This window comes from Linepithema humile, chromosome 5, assembly GCF_040581485.1.
Source record: "Linepithema humile isolate Giens D197 chromosome 5, Lhum_UNIL_v1.0, whole genome shotgun sequence".
Taxonomy (NCBI): Eukaryota; Metazoa; Arthropoda; class Insecta; order Hymenoptera; family Formicidae; genus Linepithema; species Linepithema humile.
In genome coordinates, this window is record NC_090132.1 from 8,716,794 (window position 1) to 8,741,613 (window position 24,820).

The 24,820-nt window shown below is 31.6% G+C and overlaps 3 protein-coding genes across 8 annotated transcripts in view; 1 reads left to right on the top strand and 2 right to left on the bottom strand.

Annotated features, from left to right (window-relative positions):
* Positions 1 to 1,011: 1,011 nt before the first annotated feature.
* On the bottom strand, positions 1,012 to 5,268 carry LOC105674066 (acyl-CoA Delta(11) desaturase-like). Of its 2 annotated transcripts, XM_012370151.2 has the most exons (5): positions 3,649 to 5,266; positions 3,280 to 3,410; positions 2,984 to 3,189; positions 2,678 to 2,860; positions 1,012 to 2,411 (listed from the first exon to the last, which is right to left on the bottom strand). In XM_012370151.2, exons 1-5 carry the CDS (start codon positions 3,872 to 3,874, stop codon positions 2,114 to 2,116), a joined length of 1,044 nt encoding a protein of 347 aa, XP_012225574.1. In that variant the 5' UTR covers positions 3,875 to 5,266; the 3' UTR covers positions 1,012 to 2,113. The 2 variants fall into 2 exon arrangements, with proteins under 2 accessions (XP_012225574.1, XP_067211958.1); XM_067355857.1 differs by having other exon boundaries at positions 2,984 to 3,410; positions 3,649 to 5,268.
* A 4,265-nt stretch (positions 5,269 to 9,533) lies between these two features.
* LOC105674063 (follistatin-related protein 5-like) overlaps positions 9,534 to 24,820 on the top strand; it is a 39,422-nt gene continuing 24,135 nt past the window's right edge. The window contains exons 1-2 of one of the 5 annotated variants that reach the window (XM_067355842.1): positions 9,534 to 9,600; positions 9,975 to 10,219. The gene's annotated coding sequence lies outside the window, so the exon portion shown is untranslated. Of the gene's footprint in view, positions 10,220 to 24,820 lie in introns of all 5 variants that reach the window. The other 4 variants (XM_012370144.2, XM_067355843.1, XM_012370142.2 and 1 more) reach the window with 4 other exon arrangements.
* Positions 13,341 to 16,833, bottom strand: LOC105674027 (acyl-CoA Delta-9 desaturase-like). The gene is made up of 5 exons (XM_012370074.2): positions 16,637 to 16,833; positions 16,199 to 16,329; positions 15,636 to 15,841; positions 14,982 to 15,164; positions 13,341 to 13,786 (listed from the first exon to the last, which is right to left on the bottom strand). The coding sequence occupies exons 1-5, from the start codon at positions 16,815 to 16,817 to the stop codon at positions 13,534 to 13,536; spliced, it is 954 nt and encodes a 317-aa protein (XP_012225497.2). The 5' UTR covers positions 16,818 to 16,833; the 3' UTR covers positions 13,341 to 13,533.

Consider the following 24,820-nt stretch of genomic DNA (forward strand, 5'->3'; position numbering starts at 1 on the left):
TCGTATGTATGAACATCATATATACATATATCTACAAAAACGTGATCAAGCCTAAAGAAAGTCGGTCAGTTTGCTATTTTTACTTTGGTATTCGTGATTTAGCAATTCGAGCGCACATAATGATTACGCGACTAGCCAATTTCACAATATATGCAGGTAGAAGGAATTTTAATATTCTAAAGATGAGCAACATTACTGATAGTAATTATATGACAATGATTATAGTATTTTCTTATCTACATTTGAACAGGATTTTTACATTATCTCGATCGATTTTATTGGCAATTGCATAAACATGAAAAAAAATACTCGTGCGGTCGATTGTTACATATATGAGGAAAATTATTAGCAGAAAAACTCATGTTTAATATTAATTTATGTTTAAGAATCATGCTTCCATACATGAACCAGTGTAATGCCAGCCGGCAACGAAACACAGGGATAACATGTGATCGGCGCATACTTAACAATAAAAACATCCTCAAGTGTTACACGCACGTTAATGCACGTCACGGTACGATCACATGATACATAAATCAAAATAAATTATGATAAATTTTACTTAATATCGCTTTTTAATAAGAAATTACTCTTGCGTATAATTTCTTGCTTAATTCTTTTCATACAGGAATAACTTTGCGCAATGTACATCCTGAATAATAACGACTTTGTAAACAAACCAATGCAACAGTGTTGATTTTTCTTATAAAGTTCAAACTCGTTTCTGATTTCTTTTTAGATATTTAGATACAATGCAACCGCGAATGAAAATTGATTAAAATACTAATAGATTCGACCTATCAGATTTAATTACACGCCACTGATTTCACCATTGTTTTAATACAAATCGAGAAATGCGTCGAAATGTGAAACTCGGAATGTATTGAGTGCATTGAAATGTTAAGCTCACTTTTCAAAGAAGCTTATCACAATATCGACAGCGAGATTGCTTAAATCCATATTTTTTTCGCATTCTTTAACCACTGAATGATGTTTTATCATCAACCAACCAACTCGAAAAGAAAAATCTGCAATTAGTGTCACGCGGATTCGCAGATATGTCCGTATACTTGTGATGGATAAATGTGAATCCATGTAGTTAGATAAATCTGCAAAAACTTATAAGGATTTTGCAAAGACTGCACAAATGTAGATTTAAAATTGAGAAATTTAGAACTGTATGCACACTTTTCATGCAATCCTGAATATGGGAAATATTATAGAATAAAAACATAATCAACAAGCCGTCATACGTTTAAAAAATTTTATTTAGTAAAAATGTAAAACATATAGATTTAGAAATATTGGACAATTAAAAAAATCCTTACTTAGAAATTCTATAAAAACCATAACTTTTGAAAGCGAAATCGCGAATCAATAGAATGTGATAATCGAATAATTACAAAATAAATGTATTACCATTAACTCGTTCCGTGCCACATAGATTGCATATGCCCCACGCCGAACTTTCCGTTCAGATTCCGTTATATATTTTTATTACTAAATGTAATTATTATAATACATTATTATAAAATATATAATAAAATCATGTATTGATTGCCAAAATGTATACAGTTATCATGCCGTGAATCGCATTCCTCGCGGCATAATAAAATGTTTTTTTATTTGATTCCTTAAATGTCAGAATTTGCTTTAAATGTTTTACAAAATACAAGCAATACATTGTTTTTGTTAAAAATATAGTATTTTGATTTTAAATATTGACAAAATTAGAAACAAATTTTTTCCTTTTTTGACATAAACTCATCATCATGTTTGTTCTGTGAAGCATTTTAAACTTTACATTTTCTTGCTATTAATGATTCATGCAGTTTTATATATATTATAACGTATATGTTATAAGAAGAAGTGTTAGTTTCAACAACACGGAACGCATATGACTTTCACGGCATGAATGGAAAATCGGTCCGGCAGGAAATGAATTAATCATGCAGTGCACTTGTGTCCCACATGTGCAATGATTAGCACGAAAACAACTTTTTTTCTCGCCTTAGTCTTTTGACATTAATGCGTATCGAGACTATATTTACAGAAGTATGAAAAAAAAATGAAAATGAAATAAGTTTTAGTCTAAATTTAAGGTGATCCTGCTTTATTCAACAGCAGTTGTATGTTTCGAGGATATCTGTCGCGCTTTTCGTCTCGAGAATCCGATAGTGCCGTCACCTTTATTCGCACAATATTTCTCAATAATTTCGGGGCTCGGTGTTTTCAAATTATACGCCAATCCTAACCACGCCATGAGTTCTATAAAACCAGCCGCCAGATTGAGACTATGAAAGCCTAGCTCCGCGTTCCTATAGTCCCATGGAAACGCATGATGGTAATTGTGCCAACCCTCACCATTGGCGACGATAGCCACCCCAATATTCTCCCTTGCTTTAAGATTTCTAAAACAAGAAAGAGACGAAAAGAAAGAAATTTTACTCATTTGGAACGACTATATGAACGACCGCTGGAAACTCACGCAGCTCTTATTTAAACAAAATAATACTTTACAAAATCTGTTTATTATTTTGTTTAATTTTATTGAAAGTATTCTCTTTTATATTAAATTATAATATTTTTATATTTATATTTGAACACAATTCTCACACTATCTTGACCGATTCTGATGCTAATCACATAAGTGTGAACCCAAGAAATTAATGCATACCTGTCGTACGGTCGAGTGCCCCATAAATGAGCGAAGCTGTTAACGGAAAAAGTCGCGTTTAATGATATTACGTAGCGAACAATAACAGAATTTATTGCTATGTCCCACGTTTCGTTCCATAAGTAGACCTGTATTAAGGTCGGCAAAACGAAGCAAACTGACAGCATGATTGGCGGATAATATCTGCAATAGAAAACACCCGCAAGTGTTACACATGTGTATAAATCTCTCATTTAGGAACAATGCTAAACACCTTGAATAAAACAATTTTGTAAGGACATCAATGCGCTGAAATATTAAACTCACTTATCAAAGAAGCGTATCACGGGATCGGCAGCAAGATCGCTCATATCCACATTCTTTCCGTATTCCTTGACCGCTGGATGATGTTTCATCATTAACCAGCCGACGTGCGAAAAGAAAAAGCCACGATTAGAGTTATGCGGATCCGCGGATGTGTCTGTATACCGGTGATGTGTTCGATGAACGCGAACCCATTTAGTCAGATGAGTCTGCAAAACGAAAAATGTTGTGAAGAGTTTGCGAAGACTACGCAAATCCACATTTTCTTTACTTTTTAATTTTATACTTAGAAATTTTACCTGACCAGCCATACAGTAAAAAATAGCGAGTAGTATTCTGAGTGGCAATTTAGCACTATAGCTCTTGTGTGCCCACAGACGATGAGCACCAGCTGATATGCCAATAATAACAAAAAATCCATATGTAAATCCTGCATACAAATAAAATAAAATAAAAATAGGATCAATAAGTAATCATATGTTTAAAAAATTTTTTAATTAATTCCACTGAGGAAAAAATAAACTTCGAATTTTATACGAAACCGCGCTATGTCTATGCATCAATTCCAGTGCGCTTCGTATCCATTCATTCAATGAGTGGAACTCATTCTTCTCGATAAAAATAAAATTATGGAAGACTAATTGGCGGTTTAATAAATAGAAACATACCAAATACCCAAGTCCAAATTGACACCTTGAAAATTCGCGTGATAAACAAATAGATCGCCAAAACATGAAGAATGGCGAGGCCAATAATATTGCGCCAAATTAATGGTTGCACTGCTGGTATGTGCTCTTTCGGCGGTTGATCGAAAATCGATTCCTTCTCATTTTTCGTTTCCAATGACTTTTTATCTTTATTATCCTCATACTCAGTTATTGTTGAACTGTACATTGCTGGAACAAAATATCGGTGGCAGCATTGGTACGTTTGTTTATTTTACCCGCACTTCGCTGTCGCTTATTTATCGCAAGTATACATTTGAAAATATATATTGTGACAGAACCATCAAAAAACTCAGATTACTTGAAAAGAAATTACTATAAAATTTTGTCAGCAAAAAAGTCTGTCGTAATTTAATTATAATAACATACTCATTTTATTATTAAATATATAGAAAGAGTCATACAAATTATTAATGTAATAAAAATTAAAATAATTAAAATAATTAAATACAAATTTGCAAAACAGCCTCTTTGTAATGATATAAAATTAAGTAAAAGTTAAAAGATCAAGCGATAATGTAAAGCTGTGATGTCGTGATAATGTAAAGTTAAACAACATAATTTCGTTGCATAACATATCATTGATTAAATTATATGGCAGATCTATAATTAGAGTAAGAGTTTTCTATTCTCGATATTACATAGCGATTTCATGTTAACAAGCAAATATTGCTAACCGTATGGGCGCCTTTTCATCTCAATGTATAATTGAAGGGTTCAAAGGAAAAATGGATCAAATCAAATTTTTGTTAATTGTTAGAAAATTAGTTCTAAAATTAAAATTTTAATTGTATGCAACATGTACACTATTTTTCATTAGACGATATATATTTCTTTTAATTTTAACTTAAACATTTGCACTCTCTTTTAAATCATTCAGTGAAAACTGTTCAGTTTTTTTTAATTTATACATGAATTTAAAAAAGAACTCTATCCATTTTTCTTCTGAACCCTTCAATTATTTAAACAAACATCTAAAACGCGATGCGATGCTTTTTTAAACGCATCCGACAGTCTGAACGTGTTTTTTTCATTTTCGTGTATATATGCGTTTTGCATCGCCATTGCTTATAACGACCTTAATTCTAACATCCGTAACGGTAAACTACAAAGTAAATAGTATTGTCGCGTGGAAAGCAAGTTCTCGGCCAATGCAATCATGTGCATGTATCACCAACCGGTTCGTTTTCCGGTCGTACGTTTACCGTGAAAGTAAAAGCGAATCATCTGCCCGAGGCACTACGTGATAATAATGTTTTCGCGGTGTAAACAAGTCGGCATTGTTACGTACTGCAGTTGTAACTATTCTACGTACGTGTGACAATTGAAACAATATAATTGACAAAAAAAAAAGATATAATCAAAAATCTAATTCGAAAAAGTACTGTACAACTTTGATATTGTATTGTAATGTACTTTTGCACTTATAAATGTAATTAATTCTACTATAATTAATAGTAAAATCAAAAGGTTGCTAGAATAATCAATTAACAGAGAATTGCAAACATTCTGATTTGTTCGATGGAACAATTGTTTGCAGAAACACCTGTGGCGCGCAAATACACTTTTATTAGAATAAAGGCAATCTGTTATACGGCAGCTTGCCCAATTTTCGATCGATGCGAACTCGATTAAATGTACCGTGAAAGTGCGAGTAAAAACGCGTATAAAATCTCATCCAGTGAGAATTTTTCATCTGAATTACATGATAAATTATATTGTATCATTATATCTGGAAATTCGACCACGCGCAATGTTCATGTATTAATTTTTGTTACAAACTATCGACTGAAGAATAGGTTATAATTACGGAGAGCATAATAAATGCGTTGTCAGTTTTGACATGAATGCTTGCGGCTAATCCTTTCTTCATGCAACGCTATAGATCATTCTACGAATACGCGTCTAGAAGATACTTTCTGCTATTAACACGTTCCATTGCTAGTTTCTAGCTCAACTTTCCTGGGCATTGACGAGATTTTTTCCGTCGAGTATAAAGACATTAATAGATCTCTTTTCATATATTATCTTGGAAAAATAATATCTATATATAAATAACAAATAGATTTCTTGACATAAATCAAATCATTAAGAAGAGGAAAAAAACAAAGTTTCTTTCAGGACTTGTAATTATATTTTAACATTATTAAAATTTGTAACAATAACAATTTAGAATTAATTTTGCATTGATTTATTCTAAAACTATACTTATATTATATTATACTGCTTTATTCTATATTTGGATAGTGTACTCTACTTTTTCGCGAACGGTGACACGGTGCCGATAGCAAAATCACAATTTTCGACTAGCAATTTCTTTTATTATATTTGATAAAACTAGAACAATTATATCTTTTAAAAAAATAAAATTTATGCATTTTCCATTTTTAATTTTTTCATTATTGTAAAAGAATAAAAATTACATATAGTGTACTTAGAATAGATATATAAAATTTTTATATGTAAAAAGACTAAGCATACTTAGAAATTTGACTTCACATCACGATACGTAAATCAAAAATTCATATTTTTAAGCGACTGATTACAATTGCTGCACGCGCTGTACTTACTGCAAATGGTGTTCTGCAAATGTATGTTCTGAACAGCTGTGCGGACTAGACAGAATAACAGATCGACGGAGTGTATCGATGTCACTACTTTAACCAATCTACCGTACTATTCTCCAAACCTGTGCAAAACGTTCCATGGGGTATTAGACAGTAACACCGCGTTTATATATATAAAGAGCCCAGTGATGTCGGCACATCGTAAGTGTCGCTTCTATCGTAGAGGGGTAAAGTATGTCTTGATTTGCGGAACGATTTCTAGCAACCAAAGCAATTCCCCCATCGATCCTTCCATCATTGTTTTCTCCCCCGGAATATCTTCCGCCATTCTTCGGTGCTACAGTTTCTTATGCTTTTACTGTAAACATATGTGACTTTTTATAACATAAATAAAATGATCAACATATCGTATCTGCGTTACATTGCGATGCAATAATGTCACAGATGATGCTTACGAAACTCAGGACAAACTCAGAAAGAATAAGCAAAAGATCGACAAATTAAAATAATTGAATCTTATTGCAAAAAGAATAAAAAATATTATTAATAGGCTAAAAGACTAAATAGGCTTTTCTGTTTAAAAATATAAGAAAAAATCTGGTTCACGTTACTATTTCGTAGAAATATTACAAAATAATTTATAGTACAGTCTTAATCTGATCATCCGACCATTAAACTTTCAAATTGCAATATTTGCAGAACTTGTATCACTGACTTTACGTAATATACATCGATTGTATAATATATTGATAAAGATCTACTTTCCATTGTTTTGTTATTTTTACTAATTAAAATTACTTACAAAAAAAATGTTTTAAGTGAAGAAAAAAACGACGGAAGTTGTTTATTCAAGAAGTCTTTCTCAATGATTATAAATCTTATTTTTGAACTAATTTATACGCTTTCTTTCCGGTTTCCGACAAGATAATACCCGAAAAACTCGCTCTTATTGAATTAACATAAAATAACTAAAAGATTCAGAAAAAATAAAAAAAATCGACATAAAAGAGTAGACGATACGAGTTAACATACAAGTAAATTAATTTTGTAGTTATTAATCGATTTATTATTGATTATTTGCACTTATTCTCATTTTTTTGATGAGTTGAACTGTACGATTATATAAATCCTTGTTAAAATTTACATAAACAGAATTTTTTCGGAAAATATAATATGGTATTTGAGCAACCTAAACTTAATCTTCCAGCAAATCTTCTTAGCAGAAACATCAAAGCATCAATAGTCTTTGAAGTGGAAATAAGAAGCTTATCTCGAATGTGAAGCTTGAGAAATGCAACTAAATAATTACTATCTCATAAATTTTTGATAATTTTGAAAAACTTTATGTATAATATATAATATTCCAAATTTTCTGATTTTCTAATTTTATTCTTAATATCGGTTTATCATTCGTAAATCTTTACTTGCATTTTTTGATGATTTTCTTGGAAATTAATAATGAACTTTTTTAAATAAGAAAAGTGATAGTATATAGTATTTATAATATTTACTTTAATTTTTGTGTAGAGAGCGAACAGGTCACGTCTGCGTGGATAACAAGGTGAATAACGGGAATGATTAAACGAACAATCAAACAGTTAATTGACAGTGAAATCTATGTTTATTATGCATTGAAACTCGTGTACTTAAATCCGGTTAACAAACTAGTCGTAAGAAGCAAGTGGAATTTAAGCAAAAAGTTTCGTATGTTAAAATATAAAAGTTTCTCATATTTCAATTATTTACCGAGAAAGTATTTTTAAACGTTTAATAGGAACAAATAAAATTTTCACATCGGGAAAATTATACGTTTAACTAAATATTAGTACATTTTGCGTCATTGTAATGAATTTATTATATTTATTGACAGATAAAATTGAACAAAAGTTTCTCTAAGCCCAAGATTTCTCCGACAGTCACGAAAATTTACTTAGAATTGTATACTTTAGTAGTATCTCGTCGAATGACTAAAACGGTCGGTAATATCAACCTTTCCACGAAATTTTACCTGGAGCTGGAGGTCTTTCACCCTCAGAGCATTATATTGATCCGTGGAACCCCTATTTAAGTAACGTCTAAAAATACATCTTTTACTCTACGTACTTTAACGAATAATATTTTTTTAAATTAAATATGTTTTTTATTTTTAATTTTATTTTACTTTTTAGGATTTATATTTTTCCAGAAAATTTAAAATTAAAATCAATATTATTGATTGCTTTTTGAGATAATTAGGACAAATTAATGTCCATCAGCGGTCCATCAGAGAAATGTTATTCTAAATGATGAAAAATATTACATTTTAAGAGTTAATATTATATTTTATTTATATGTGTGGAAATTATAATATGGATCGTCTCAAAGGATAAAATGGCAACATTGTTTTATCAGCTTATCAGCGATCCATAATCTACATATCGGCGTAAATGCGCTGCGTTAATAGAAATTTAGAAAACAATCTTTTATTGATTTTTCTCTTTCATTTTTATTCATGAATTTATTTATACAGAAAGTTTAAATATTATATTAATAGAAAAAAATCTATACTTTCTTGACAATATACATTTTTCCAAAAATATATTTAAATTTTAGAATACTTTATAAATTATAAGTATTTATGAAGCTTTTATAATAGTTATTTGCAAGGAGCATATATTTTAATTTTGTATAACTTTGCAAAATAGGAAATTGCTTCACCCCGAAAATGCGATATCGATAAGAGATGTCGCTTTAGGTCGAGATTGCTGTTAAAAATCTGATGCTCAGTAAACGCAAAGCTTAGTTTCTGCAAAAGATAAGCAAGGCAATGTTTTATTGAGAAAGTAGAGATAAGGATAAGGTAGTTTAACAGTCTCATTTTTCCATTTATCTCTTCATCGATTAAGGAAAGAGATTCACTATTGCTGCAGCGATAAAATGAATTTATTATACTTAATCAGACAGATAACATGGAATTAATTAAAAATCTTATGGCGGTAACATCAGCTGCCTCGATATTAGTTCGACCTCGCAACTGCTCTCGGGTCAACGCGCACCAACTATCACTAGCACGTTCCTCCAAGGGCGACAAATTGCGGACTTATCCCCTCCCCTTTCCGGTGCGACACTTATAGAGAATTAATAGCAGCTTTTATTGCGAGTTCTCGAAGTAACTGGTGGAATTGCCAAAAAAGTTTAAGTCGATCTATGACGACGACGACGACGCAAGCGCAAACGTGCCGTTTCCATGGCGCCGTTGCTATACGGTTAGGTAATGTTGGATTAGACACTACGCCGTACAACCAACCCTCTCCGGGTAACGTTCAGTACACCCTAAACCATCGTCGCGGTTAGAAGATCTCTCGCACCCCTACGCTCGCACGTGTATACGCAGACACACACACGGGCGCACACATATCATACACACACCACATATACGCGGTGTCGTACGCACGCACCAGCGGCATCCACGCAAACGCACCTGAGCGAAAACGCGTGGCTATTTACCCTCTGTTTACGATACGGTCTGTCCGGCCTGTATCCGCTAGCTCGTTTGTTTATTCAATCAGCTATCCACCTGCTCTTCCGATCCGCCAGAGATTTCCGTTCATTCATACGTGCCCCACGGTGTTCATTTATCGTCGTGTCCGCTCTGCCTCACGTTCGCTTCAGTGAACTTCGAGATGTAACCACGATAATTTCATGTCCATTTATGTGCCGCAGCTTCAGTCGCATTCCTACGTCACGTACGAAGTCACGGTCTCACTCAGAAGCAACCGGACTGTATACTTTTGCCCTTCGAGACTCATTCCGACACATCGTAACCGGCGTGGATCTTAAGACCCAGGCTGCGTGCACGTAATCGAGCACAGTGTCGCGGGACGAAAGTGGCGGGTGGTGTGTTTACTGTGGTGGCGGTGAGGGTATTATCCTGACGGAACGAAAACTGGTCAGGTCAGTAACACGGGGTGAGTCAAATTGCATGGATATTTTATAACGCGCGATTGTTTTCATTTCTCAATTTTCTCAGAGAAATTAAATGTGTGTTATATTTAATTTTGTAATAAAATTTAATATACCTGCTTCAAATGTTTTTTTTAAGTAAATTGCTTTTACGAAGAAAATATATTCCGTATTGGCATTCTAGAATATTCTTTGATAGCATCAAAAAAATGTTATTTTTACATATAGTTTATAGAAAATTTTCAGTGTTATTTAAATGATTTTATTTTTCACATTTTTTAAATTCTAGATATAATATTTCTTATTTAATTTTTGTCATTTATTTTACAAAAAGTTTTTACAAAAGTAAAAATGTTAAAAATTGTAAATTATATATATGTATATTTATTACTTGCATGCATGAAAAAGAATTAATAGTCTCGACATATATCTTACAATTGGCTTCTGATACATATAACATCATAATAGATTCAATAATAGATATTTACTCATTATATTTGATCGTTGTTGGCTAACAAAATATGGTATAAAGTACGGTCAATTGAATTGAATAAAATATGTTTAATTCCAATTAATTAAGACAATAACCGCTGCATGTGTATCAATGATATTTCTAACATATATTTCAATAATCACGATAATCCCGCTAATTCATAACTGTCACTGTGAAAGCGCGAATAAACAGAACGTGCGAATCGAGTAATCAGGAATGCATATTACCATTAATCGTGCAATGCACTCATATCCCACATGTGTAACGGCCGCCGCTGCTCTCGCGGCGACTTTTTTTTTCTCGCCCTAGATTTTCGACGCTGACGCGCGTCGTGAAATGCGAGACGCGCGCGCGGCCACATTTACAGAAACATTAGAATGATCGATACACGACGGGTTGCTATGACAAAAATAGACAAATGTTCGTAATGTGCATAGAGGGTAAATATGTTCCGCCGTCACATACCGGCTCTGTATAGATAGATATGTAGGCATATATGCGCATATAAGGGTGCGTGACGCGCGACACGACGGAGTCGCGCAGGCGCTACCTGTAGACTCCGCGGAATACGTGATGATAAATACTAAATTTAACCCCCGGGTGAAACGGCGCGACGTCAGGCTATCCGGATCGATAACACTTTTCTGGCGTCTCTCTTCCTTTTTTTATCGGCGAAACGTGACTTCGCGTATGTAGGGCGTTTATATAAATCGTTGACCGCTGAGGTCGCCGAAGAGCGTGTCTCATTTGTGTGATACATCCGATATCTATCGTGTGACAAAGCCTTTATTAAAATTCCACAGCGCTTAAAATTCCGCTATCGGGCCGGGACAAAAATTTACACGGGGCTATGAAGCATGACGAAGACTATTAACTATCCAGATATTTGTAATAAAAATAGATGATTTAAATTCTGATTGGATTTTTAATAGGTAAAATATTCCTTTTTTTACAGTTAGCGTAAAAATTCTATACATTCTGCTAATTAAAGCAAATGTTGTCGCTTCAAAACTCTGAATACATTAAAGTTAAATACAAAGTATTCCAAAATTGACGATACACATAAAATTATAATTTACAACTCTGTGTGTATTAATTAACAAATTATGACAAAAACTAAATTAACGTAACTATATTTTTGAGAATTTTACCATGAGTTGAATGCTAAAATTATCACAATCTATTATTTATTAGTAAGAATATTAATTTTTATTCAAAGTAATTAGCAAATTAGCAGTTAATCTAGTCTATAAAAATTTTATTTTATTTCACATAATTACACACAATGTGTAAATAAAAAATTTAATTTAACATAAATTTAATTTAACATAATTTAAAAGCTATATATATTAATAATAAATTCATTGCGTAATAAAATAATCGATTTCATATATTTTTGCTTTTTATATTTATAAAATATCTTGTAAAATATCAATATATTTCCACTTTTATTTCACATAAGAGATTAATATAATTCCTACAAACATAACTAAGTAATGCGCATCATTCATGAAAATTCAAGACAGATAATTTGTCTGTCAAAGGCAGTAGTATTCAGTCTGAAATAACATATTCTGCCACGTTCTGTAATGCTTCCCTAATTCAAAGATATTCAGTGATCACGCATAGGATATAACTGGGAACGCTGTTCTATTTATTCAGCGTTCAAAGCAAAGAGAAAGAGGAATAGCCGGAGCAAAAAAATATCTACATTATTTGCATTTGAGTCAGTAAAAGGAGAGGATGCTATCTATTTGTAAAAAGACGATCTCACTTTACTCATTGTATATCTCAATTAACATCGAGTTGAACGCAAAGGTAGTTTAATTCACTTTTTCAAAAATCTGAATAAATTTTAATCTAAATTCAATCTTCTCAATCTAAACATTTAGAAAGCTAATTATTTTTTTATATTTTTTCACATATTTTTATTCCAACAACTTTAACGGATTTTAATTTCATAGCGGCATATGAAAAGTCTCTTATTCTATAAATTCATATATATAAATTATAAATGTATCCTGTTAATATAATGTATTAATGTAATAAATAATCATTTTTAAAACGCACAATAATAATACTTTTGGAAATTTTTAACAATATTACACAAAATGCAGCACTTAGATACTTGCTCCAAAATAAAATCTGCACTCCATTGAATTCGATGCGTTACGTCAACATATGGCAATATATTCAAAATAACATGCATGTAAACAAAAATGCAAAATATTTCATTGAATATTGCACATCAAAAAGCATTTATTTACACAACTTTGAACTTGTTATCATGCATCAACATACAACGGCGCAATATGTTGGATTCGATGAAATGCAAACTTTTAAATTATATCGAGATATAATTATACTTATTTTGACTCTTTCGGCAGTCCAAAAACACGATGTGCATCCTACGTAATGTATGCCACACCCGATGGCGATGACGATGTGAATACATTGATAAAAAGTTGACATAATTGCATTTGCATGAGTTTACGAGATATAAATCATGCAAATTATGCGAAATATATAATTCATGACAAAGATTTACGTACAAAAATTTACGAGACATGATGAAAAGCGCATTATTATTTCAAGAAATATTTTCAACAATCTTTATATGATATGTTGCTTTGTACACTTTAATCTCAAAAAACAAAGTATTGTACAAATTGACATGCAGAAAATGTGAATTTGCTACTAATGTGCGTATTGCATTCTACGGCGAAATTGGCAACATGAGTTTAGTGTATGTACCCTCGTTCCTGCATCTGTTTTTCCTTTATTATTTAATTGCAGCTTATATCTTAAAAATACCTGCCCCACGTTTCATCCCGAAAGATCGATTGTGCCGTCGCCTTTATTCGCGCGATATTTCGCGACGATTTCGACGCTCGGTATCTTTAAATCATACGCCAATCCCAACCAAGCCATGAATTCTATAAATCCGGCCGTCAGATTGAGACGAGCAAAGCCCAATTCCGAGGCCTTATAGTCCCACGGGAAGACATGATGATAATTGTGCCAACCCTCGCCGAGAGCAATGAAGGCCACCGTCGGATTCTCCGCTGGCTTAAGAGTTCTGAAACAAGGAGAGGAAAAGAGAGAAGTTTCGCCGTTTGTGATCCGGGACGACTATGCGAACGAACTTCCGCCGGAAACTCGTGCAACAGATTATTTAAGCGGAATAATACCTTACAACTTCTATCTATTATCGTGCCCCCGTATAAATTTTCTTCGATAAATTATCTTTCGTGGACAATGATTGACGTGTATATATAAACTTATTTTATTTTAGAAAACGACGAAAGGTAGCTTGAGATTCATAGAAGTTTCTTACTTTTTATAACATTGATTCCTTTCACAATCGAGAGAAAAGAATATCTGACGGCGTTTCTTATAATAAAACTCGGAATATTCTGTAGAAACATACTTTGCATCAATATTATATGTCTTATGTTAAATTCGATTTATCATAAATCTAGCAAACGGATGAAGCCTAATTCATTATTTATAATCGCTTTTTGTATATCATTACTGTTGTAGAAAAAATTAAAATTTTCTACAATGCTAAATTAGAGTATAAAGTGCTTTACCATTTATAACAACGAAAATAAGCAGAATTAGTAGGTGAATCTGATTCAAGCTAGAAACTTGCATCCGGGAAAAAGTATAGTGCTTGGTCACAAGATTAATCACCTCTTCATCGGGAAAGTTAGTGAAGCACATCGAAAAGCAAGCAAATTACAGAGCAAACCTATTTCTAACACAAAATTCAATGCACCTTACAATTTTTACATATTGAACATCCAAGATCAATCACTCCTCTTTAAGAAAAATATTATGACATTAATAGTTTTCTAATTATACAAGTAATCAAAAACATGAACATTATTTGCAAATTAAACTTCGAAATTGCTAATTAGGAATAATATTTGTTTACACAGTTTTAAGTAAAGTTTGCTTTAAGTAAACTTTAACAGTGTCAAGCTTTGAAATTATTAAAAAAATTTTTTACATAATTTTAAATAAACTACTTTTAAAAAATCGTAAAAAATTTAATTATTTTAATATTAAATATTGGGTGATAGAATTAAAAAAAAATTGTTATATCTTTTTTATATTAAATTATAATGCTTTACACATTCGCTGCTAAATTTTATATGTAAATTAAATTATAATATTTTTCTATTTATATCTCAACACGATCCCTCCCTCGGGCTATTCTGGCCTGGATTTTGATCATATAAACAAGAACCCAAGAAATTGATATGTACCTGTTATACGGTCGACTGCCCCATATATGAGCGAAGCTGTTGACGGAAAAAATCATGTTCAAAGCCACTGCGTAGCGAAAGATAACAGCACCTATACTTATGAACCACGTTTCGTTCCACACATAAACCGGTATTACGGACGGCAGAACGAAGCACAGCGACACCATGATCGGTATATAATACCTGCAATAAAAGTATCCTCGAATGTTATACGCGCGTTAACGCGCGTAATGGCTACCACCGCGTGATCCAAGTACATAAATCAAAGATAATTGTAATAAATTATTATACACTCAATATTGCTTTTTAATAAGAGATAGTTCTTGTAATTAACTTCTTAGAATGAATTCCTTTCATACGGGAATAACATCGCACAATATCATGCACCTCGAATAATTGCAAAATGATTTTGTAAGCAAACCAATTCAATACTGGCTTTCTTATAAACTTTAAATTCGTTTTCGATTGTTTTTTAAAACCTTAGATGAAACGCGACGACAACTGAATCTGATTAGAATACCGGTAGATTCGATTAATCAGATTTAATTAGATGCCACTGCTGCATTGATTTTACGATCGTTTCATTGCAAATCGAGGAATGCGTCGAAATGTGAAACTCGGAATGTGTCTAGTGCGTTGAAATGTCAAGCTCACTTGTCAAAGAAACGTATCACAGGATCGGCAGCAAGATCGCTTAAATCCACGTTTTTTCCGTACTCCTTAACCGCCGGATGATGCTTCATCATTAACCAGCCGACGTGCGAAAAGAAAAAGCCGCGATTGGAGTTATGCGGATCCGCACATGTATCTGTGTACCTATGATGAGTTCGATGAACGCGAATCCATCTAGTTAGACATGTCTGTAAAACAGAAATATATGAAAATATGAAAGAAATATATAAAACAGAGATATATAAAAATATAAAGATTTCACGAAGACTGCGCAAATACAGATTCAAAATCGCAATTAAAGATACAGAATTACACATTTTTTGTACAGAATTGTATACTAAAATATATTCTGCTGCAAGAAAGTTAATCTCTCAAAATAAAAGTTTACTAAATATTATATTAAAAAATTTTAAATGACCGTTAATAAATTGGATAATTAAGATTAAGATATCAGAGTAAGGCAAAGTAAAGGAACATTTTTAATTGATTTGAGAATTAAAAAATCTCTTTACTTTTTAACTTTTCTTCATACTTTGAAATCTTACCATGCCGGTCATACAGTACAGAATAGCGAGTAGTATTCTGAGTGGTAGTTTAGCTTTATAACTCCTGTGTGCCCACAAACGATGAGCACCAGCTGTTATGCCAAAACCCCCAACTACTGCATATATTGGCGCTTTATACAAGAAATAAAATAAAAACAAGATCAGCAGGCAATTATATGTTTAAAAAATTTTTTTAAATGTGTAAACATAGAAATATTAAAAAAGAAACAATTTGAAGATGTGAGCTGTATCTCGATAATAGTCTCGATAATTTCGCTGAGGAGAAATAAACTCCTAGACTTTCACAAGCAACCGCGTTTTTGCAGCAATTCCAATGCACTTTAGTGGTCATTTATTTTTTAATATATGGAACTCATTCTTCTCGATAAAAATAAGATTGTGAAAGACTAATTGATGGTTTGATAAATAGATACGTACCAAATATCCAAGTCCAAAATTTCGCTTCAGTATATCGCGTGATGAACAAATAGATCGACACAACGTGAAGAGCAGCAATAATAATGATATTGCGCCAAATTAATGGTTGCACTGCCGGTATGTTCTCTTTCGGCGGTTGATTGAGAATCGAATCTTTGCCGTTTTCCGTTTTCGGTTGCATTGATTTTTGATTTCTATTGTCCTCGTATTCGGTCATCGTTGAACTGTACGTTGCTGGAATAAAATATCGGTGATAGCATTGGTACGTTTGTTTATTTTATCCGCACTCGCTATCGCCTATTTATCACGTGCGTTTAAAAATATATGTATATTGTGACAAGACCACCGAAAAAATATTCGGAGATTAGTTTGAAAGAAATAACTATGATAAAACATAATCTGCAGTCAATAAGTCGTGCAATATGTCCTCGTATATTTGATTTATTTTATCTTTCAAACTGATAAACTTTTATTTTATTTATTATCTAATTTTTATTTATTATTTTATATGTATATAAAGTTATACATTTTTTTATTTTTTAATATTTTTATTGCGGAAACTTCAACAAGTAATATTGATCTAAAGTTATAAAAAAAATATAAAAGCTTGCAAGTTTACTTTTTTATATTTTGTAAAAATTGTCAATAAAAGTGTTAGTAAAAAATTCATCAGAATCCAATTATAAAATTACATAATTATTTTATTAGAAAATAGTTAGTCATAAGAATTATTATTGTACTAAAAGGTTAAATTAATTAAAATAATTAAATGAAAAATTGCAAAATAATAGCAGACTAGCGGTCTCTTTATAATAATATAAAATTAAGTCGAAGAGAAAAGATCAAATGATGCAGAGATTGTTATCGAGATGACGTAAAGATAAACGTAAGACGTAAAGAACAACGATGTAATTTGCAAAATTATATGGCAGGCGCATAATTCGGACAATGGTTTCGGTCTCATTACAGGGCGATCTCACGTTAATAAGCAATAAGTCGTGCAATATATATTTCCGCACCATTTTAAACTGATAAACTTTTATTTTATTTATTATTTAATTTTTATTTATTATTTTATATGTATACAAGATTATACATTTTTTTATTTTTTTATTGTTAATCACATAGCTGCTGCTTCTGATATATAATTATCCGCATTAGACGAGCATCTAAATCGCGGTGAGGCGCTTCCGAAATACGTCGGCGGTCTGGACGTATCTTTCGCGTGTGCATACGCGTTCCACGTCGCCGCGCAGATGCTTATAACGAGCTTAATTTCAGCATCCGTGACTCTCTCGCGGCAAATTGAATAGTATTGCCGCGCGGATAGCAAGTTCTCTGCCAAGGCAACCGTACGTCGTGTATCAGCAGCCGTTTCGTTTTGCCAACGCGCTTCATGTGAAAGTAAAAGCGAATTATCTGTAAAAGCGAAGCCGAGTCGCTACGTGATAATAATGTTCTCTTGTGGTCCAAACAAATCGACGTCATTAAGCGATGCAGTTGCAACTATTCTACTTGTGATAATTGGAACGATATGATTGAAGAGAAACATATATAATTAAAACAAGAGAGAGAAAGAGAGTAGTTTCAAAAAGAGACGAAAGAATTTTGATATTATAGCGTAAAATATTTGAATGCAATTTTCTGTTTTATTAATTTTTTTGACTAACAGTAAAATTAAAAAGTTGCTGAATAATCGATCTTAAAAAATCAACATACTTATTAGAATATTGCAATATTTAATAAAAATATGCATACTCAATCAAAATTGTTGTTAATAAAATAATTAATAAAACAAATATTAAAAAATATAAATTTATATATATATATATATATATATATATAAAACATAAATTTATTTTATACTTGAAATGTATTTCTAAGTATTATATTTGCTATTTTAATTAAAAAATTGCTTTTTTCCTCCTACAAAAAACACTTTAAATGGAAAATTCGTAACAGCGAATCGCAAACATTCTAATTTGCTCGATTAAACAATCGTTTGCGGATGCACCTGTGGCGGATGCACTTTTATTGGAATAAAGGCAATTTGTTATACGGCAACGTGTCCAATTTCCGATCGATGCGAACTCGATTAAGGTGCACAGTGAAAGTGCGCGTAAAAACCCATATAAAATCTAGTCCCAGCGGCGACTTTTCATCCGGATTACATGATAAATCATTATATCCGGATATCCTCTCATATGATATTTTGCGATAACTCTCGATATAACTTTATGGGCTGTACCTGCAACATAATTATAAAGGTAAACGCGCTATCAGTCTGATGCCAGCTCTCGCAGCAAATCTTTTTTTCTTTATGCAACGCCGTAGATTAGTGTTCCGCAAGTGCATCTAGATAATAGACTCTATCCATTAGCACGTGTCATTGTAGTGCCTGCTTAGCTTTCTTAGGCATTGGCTGAATTTACAGACATTAATAACTCCATTAGATGTTATCTCAAAGAGAAAGTGATATAGATTATAGATAGATATTTTCGGCATATATCAAATCCTTTTAATAGAAAATTTCGAAACTTTTTTTAGAACCAAATTAATTACACTTTAATTACGTTATCAAATATGGCAATAGTAAAGGATTAATCTTTTGCCTCGATGTCACAGAATATTTTTCCTAGAATAAAATTATAAGAATCAAGAATGATATAAATTAATACAGATGGAATACTGAATATTGTTTTAACGACATACTTTTTATATGTGCAATTTGATTTTAACGTTTTCAGAAACACTACTGCAAAATACGAGCAATACAATCTTCCCAAAAATTGTAATTACAATACATTTTATTAACGTCATCAATTTCCTTGCATTTTTATCGGCATTATTTACGCATCGTCTGATTCTAGAAAGCAGCGTGTCGTAATTTACAGAATAATAGCGGAAAACGATCGTGCTTCGTGGCCCGTTCATAAAGCGTGGTCGCGATTTCCCGGCCGTTTTGTTCTCCGCGTACGGTGCGCGTAAAGACTCGCGCAATGACTTACGTTAATATGTATGAACCGGCCGGGGGATTTCTGTCGGCGTAAACGCGGATAATGCGCCGCTATCGCTGCCGTCTACATTGCTCTGTATCCCGCGGTTTACAACCCCCCTTCCTGTAATCCCACCTCGGGCTTAACGTGGCGAAAATGCACGCTAAATCGCTTTCGGTGCCAAAACAATGGGCAAGAAAGTACGATTGCGCAAAATGCTCGTAAAGTTGTTCGGCACAGTGCGTTTAGATAATATTCGCCTCCGAATAATATCCTGGCGCAAATAAACCAGTCTAATATTGTGACTTTTATCAAAAATTATTGCGTGCAATCTATATATAAACGTCAAATTATAAAAAATGTATATGTAATTTACACGAAATAGATTACATATGAAAATAGAACTTCAAAGCAGTTTATTTTCAATTTCATATCTTGTATATTTGTTAATTTATTTGCAGAAATATAAACAACGCGATCAAATATCATGTGGAAATAATCAAATTACATTCATCTCTTATCAAGGTATTAAATTATCCATGTTTAAAAGAAATTGTTTATTTAATGCAAATGTATCTATATTTTATCGTATTATTTGTCACAGTTAACAATATCATTATAAATATTTCTTTGACCTATATTTCGCTGTTATGCAGAGAAATTGTAATACAGAAAATGTTTGACGTATCGATATATCTCGCGTAACTTCCATGAGAGCTCCATCAAAGTTTACGACCCGGTAAGAGGAAAATCATGCCACTAGCTCATTGAGAAAGTGTATCTATCCGCGTGCATTGTGATGCAACGAGATCGATGCTGAAATCTATCGATAAACTGTACTATCGCCACTATCCTACTACCACCATAATAATTATGTCTTGATCGTGTACTCTACCTCTTGGTGAGCGGCGATACGGTTTACTGATAGCGTAATCATAAATTTCCATTAACAATTTTGTCCGCTATATTCGATAAAACTAAAACAATTATAACTTAAAAGAAAGTTGAATTTATGCATTTTATATGTTTGATCTTTTTATCGTAAAAATAAATAAAATTATTTAAGGTAAAAAATAAACATGTTTTTTACAAAACCGAGATAAATATTTTTAATTTACTTGCCAGTCGTGAAAAAATCAGCATGTATTTGTTTGATATTTTTTTCATCAAATGAATTATCGCTGTTATGTCGTTTCTCGAGAAATAGAAGATCTAAATTTTGCTATAAATTAGAAATTACAAAAGTTTCAGATTTTAAATCATTTTTAATTTGTTCCTGCTTTTAAAATACAAAAAAATATATAATTTTATATGACAAAGTTTTCATTGCATACTTAAAAATTTGACTTCACATCACGATACACAATCAAAGATTCATGCTTCTAAGTGATTGACTACAATTGCTGCATGTGACGTACTTACTACGAACGATTCAATGTACGGAAATGTGTCCTTAAAAATTATCCGAACTAGACAAGACAAAAGACCGCCGAAGTTTGTGGACGTGCACTACACTACTTTTCTCTAACTCATGCAAGACACTTAATGGAACATTGGACGGTGATATCGCTTTTATAAAGAATCTTATGATGCCGACAATATCCGAAGAGATTATTAGATTCTATTAGATTCACAGAGGAAGTAAAACTGTTCGTTTTGATTCACGGAGTCATACGTTACAATCAGAGACTCCTCCATCGTGATACTTACAGCGAAAAACCTTTTGCCATTTTCCGGTTTCTTATGCTTTTGCCAGATCCGCACTAGATATGTATATCTTTTTCTGATGTCAAGATATCATCAACATATCACGTTTATATATTATTGCGATGCAATAATGATAGATATAAATAGAGCTTATGACGGGAAATGCTGCTTATGGCAGAATTCAACGCGAAGTATATGCGAAAGGAAGTATATACGAAAAATCAACAGACTAAAATAATTAGATCTTTCTGCAAAAGGAATAAAAGCGATGATAAAAAAAAAAGACTTGTTTATTTAAAAATCTAGAAAGAAGTGCATTACATCAGAAAAAATAATGTACAGTAATACAAGTCTTAATCTATGTAATTAGTCTTATTTTTAAATGGCAAGGATTTTTGCAGAATTTATTACTCATAACACATTAATATATAATACATACATAATTCGTAATATAAATCAATTTATTTTCTATTATTTTGGCCTCTTGTTAATTAAAATTTTCTTGCAACAAACTTAAATGTACATAATATAATTAAGACCGTAATATCTGTTTTTTTTTAATTTTACTATACTCGTTAAATTCGGTTACTCATTTTTTATTCTCAAATTATTATGCAAGTTACTCTAATATACATAATAAAATATTAACTGTCAACTAACAAATGAGAGAACACGATTTTCAATATCTCTAAGTTGTTAAAATTTTAAAACATATAATAAAACACTAATGCTTAGCTAATGAGTAAGAGTGCACCAATTTGTACGAGTATTTATGTGTGTTTAAAAACATTTCAAACATCATAAACCGTTTTATAATTTTCTTTTACGATACTATCATTTATGTAATATAATATTATTTCCAGATTTATTTATAATTTATTGCAAATAAGTTTTCTTATTGCAAATAATTATCCATTACTCTTACATTTACATTTTGTTCAAAAAATTAGAAATTGATTTATCATCATCAATTTTATTATATGTATATTTATGCAGCTATTATTCTTGTTGCAATAAAATTCAATTTTGCATAGAATACAAAAGAGAGATCTTTGAACACTTTCTCAATAAGTAATTAAAACATAGGAAACTTTCACAATTTAACACGCGAAGCTTTGTGTTTGAGGTATTAAATTACATCCGCTTCTTGTGACTGATTCGTCACTTAAATTTAAGTACACGGATTTCACTCTATCTATAGAAAACACAGATTTCACCTTATCACTTCATTATGCTTTATTTTTCACTTAATCAACTTCATTACCTCGTTATCCGGCCTGAGCTGCTTACTCTCCGTAAAAATTGGAACCGGTAATAAATATTATATATGTTTACATACATCAGTAATATTGTTTAGAAAATTGACTGTTATAATATTGATATATTATTATGCGACTAAATACACGTACCACTATTTTTCAATACATGCGCATATTTTTCAGTAATACTGGTATTATTGCCATTATATTATATTCTATATCGATTTTATTAAAACTCATAACACTGGTATAATAAATTTCATATAATTTTCACAAAAATTACAAACAAAGAAATAAAACATATGTAAATTTGATATTTTACAATTAATAATAGTAATATTGACATAATATCAGTATTATTAAAAGTATATATACATTTCGTTTAACATTACGTTATTAAAATCTGTAGCAATCAATTTTTATTTTATTATTATATAGCATATACTCATGTGATATATTTTTTGATATTTTTTATATTGGTTTTAATCCCTAATATTTGACTGTTTTCTGTAAGACCATTGATTTTATGTTACACAATTTAAACCGGAATCGCGAACGATTAAATCAAGTGTAAATATGTGATATTACTGCGTAAAAGAATATAACACACAGAGAGAAATTAATTTTCAATAATGTAAAAATTCAGTTAAATATCGGTAATTGATGTTTGACGTTGATATAATTAAACATTTTTAACGTTGCAATTTTACTGAAATAAAGATTTATACGATACCGGTATAAAATTGCTGCCAAAATTATTTTGGTATTTATTCTCTGATTGAAAAGTACTGTGAAACTCGATGGAAAAAACAGGTAAAATTGAGATGAAATCTGAGCAATGTAAAAATGATACACGACATGCTCCCGATTTACTAAAATTATGTTGCATATTTGGCTACACAAAATTAATTTTATTGCGCTTTTTATATAAGTTACATTATTATTCCTGATATCTATGATGCATCTATATAGACAGCGTGTGTTCGCGTCATTGCCTTTTATCTTTTTCAGATAAGCGTATATACACGTATTAAGGTGTGATAAAGATGTACAGATTTTCGCTTTGAAAACAATCATTAATTAATTTATGTAAAATAAATATTTTAGCAATTCGGGAATTTTTCATTTGCTTCGAATTCGGGGATTGTTTCTCTCTTTTGTTTCATATTTATTTCATATTTCACGGTTCGTTAAAAACAATAATCGAATAATTGCATTGGAGAACATATTTCTGTATATTGAAATAATTAATGGAATGTATTCTAAAGGAATTAACTTATACACATATTTATTTTAATAATTACAATTTTTAAAAGTTTGCTGCACAATCAAAATGGTTTATACAAAAACTACATCAATAGCCCTTTTTTTATAATAAATTATTTTTTTATTTTGAAAACTTCTATTTTTTTTTAGGACATACATTAGCATTAGAAGGTTTGATATTTTATTAATATTAAAACATGACGTGGCATAATTTTGAAAACTTATATTTTTGAACAAAAGACTCTGATCACATATGTATATCCCGAGTGATTCCCGACATAGATCGAAGTCGACCGACACGCTGATCATTTGTTCTAACAATAAGTCAATGCCGCACAATGGCTGACTTTACAATAGTTTACGGTAATAACTTCCGCGTTCCTGCGCGCGCCGGTACGTACCACCCACGCTTTTTTTTTTCACATACCATGCATTCCTATGCGTACGTACATTCGCATCTAATTAAAATAATACATTGCCGGATTTTCAGCTACGCTATAATTCAGCGAAAAATTGACAGCGACGTGCGACAAAAATCGATCTCCTCCATTTTTCATGCTGCATATATTTATGCACACTGCACATGCTCTTATCATGACACACATATATGTATGTATATTATACTCAAATAACATTCGAACATTTTATGTATGAATTGTTCGAACATGTAAATGTATGTTTTTTTTTACAATTGGCCAACTTACCTGATTTCGATGCTCGCATATCTCGATGCATCGGTGCATTGTGACACATACAACGTCGCGACATAGTATTATCGGTATCTATATGCGCATATTATAAAAATATATTGTAATAATAAGGAGAAAATTCAAATTTTCGTGATTATTTTACACCTAAAAAGCACGTACGCGACGACGATGAGTTTTCCCGAAACAGAAATTCAAAAGTTAGCACTCTAATTTGCATTATACGCATTCTCACATGTGTGTGAAAAT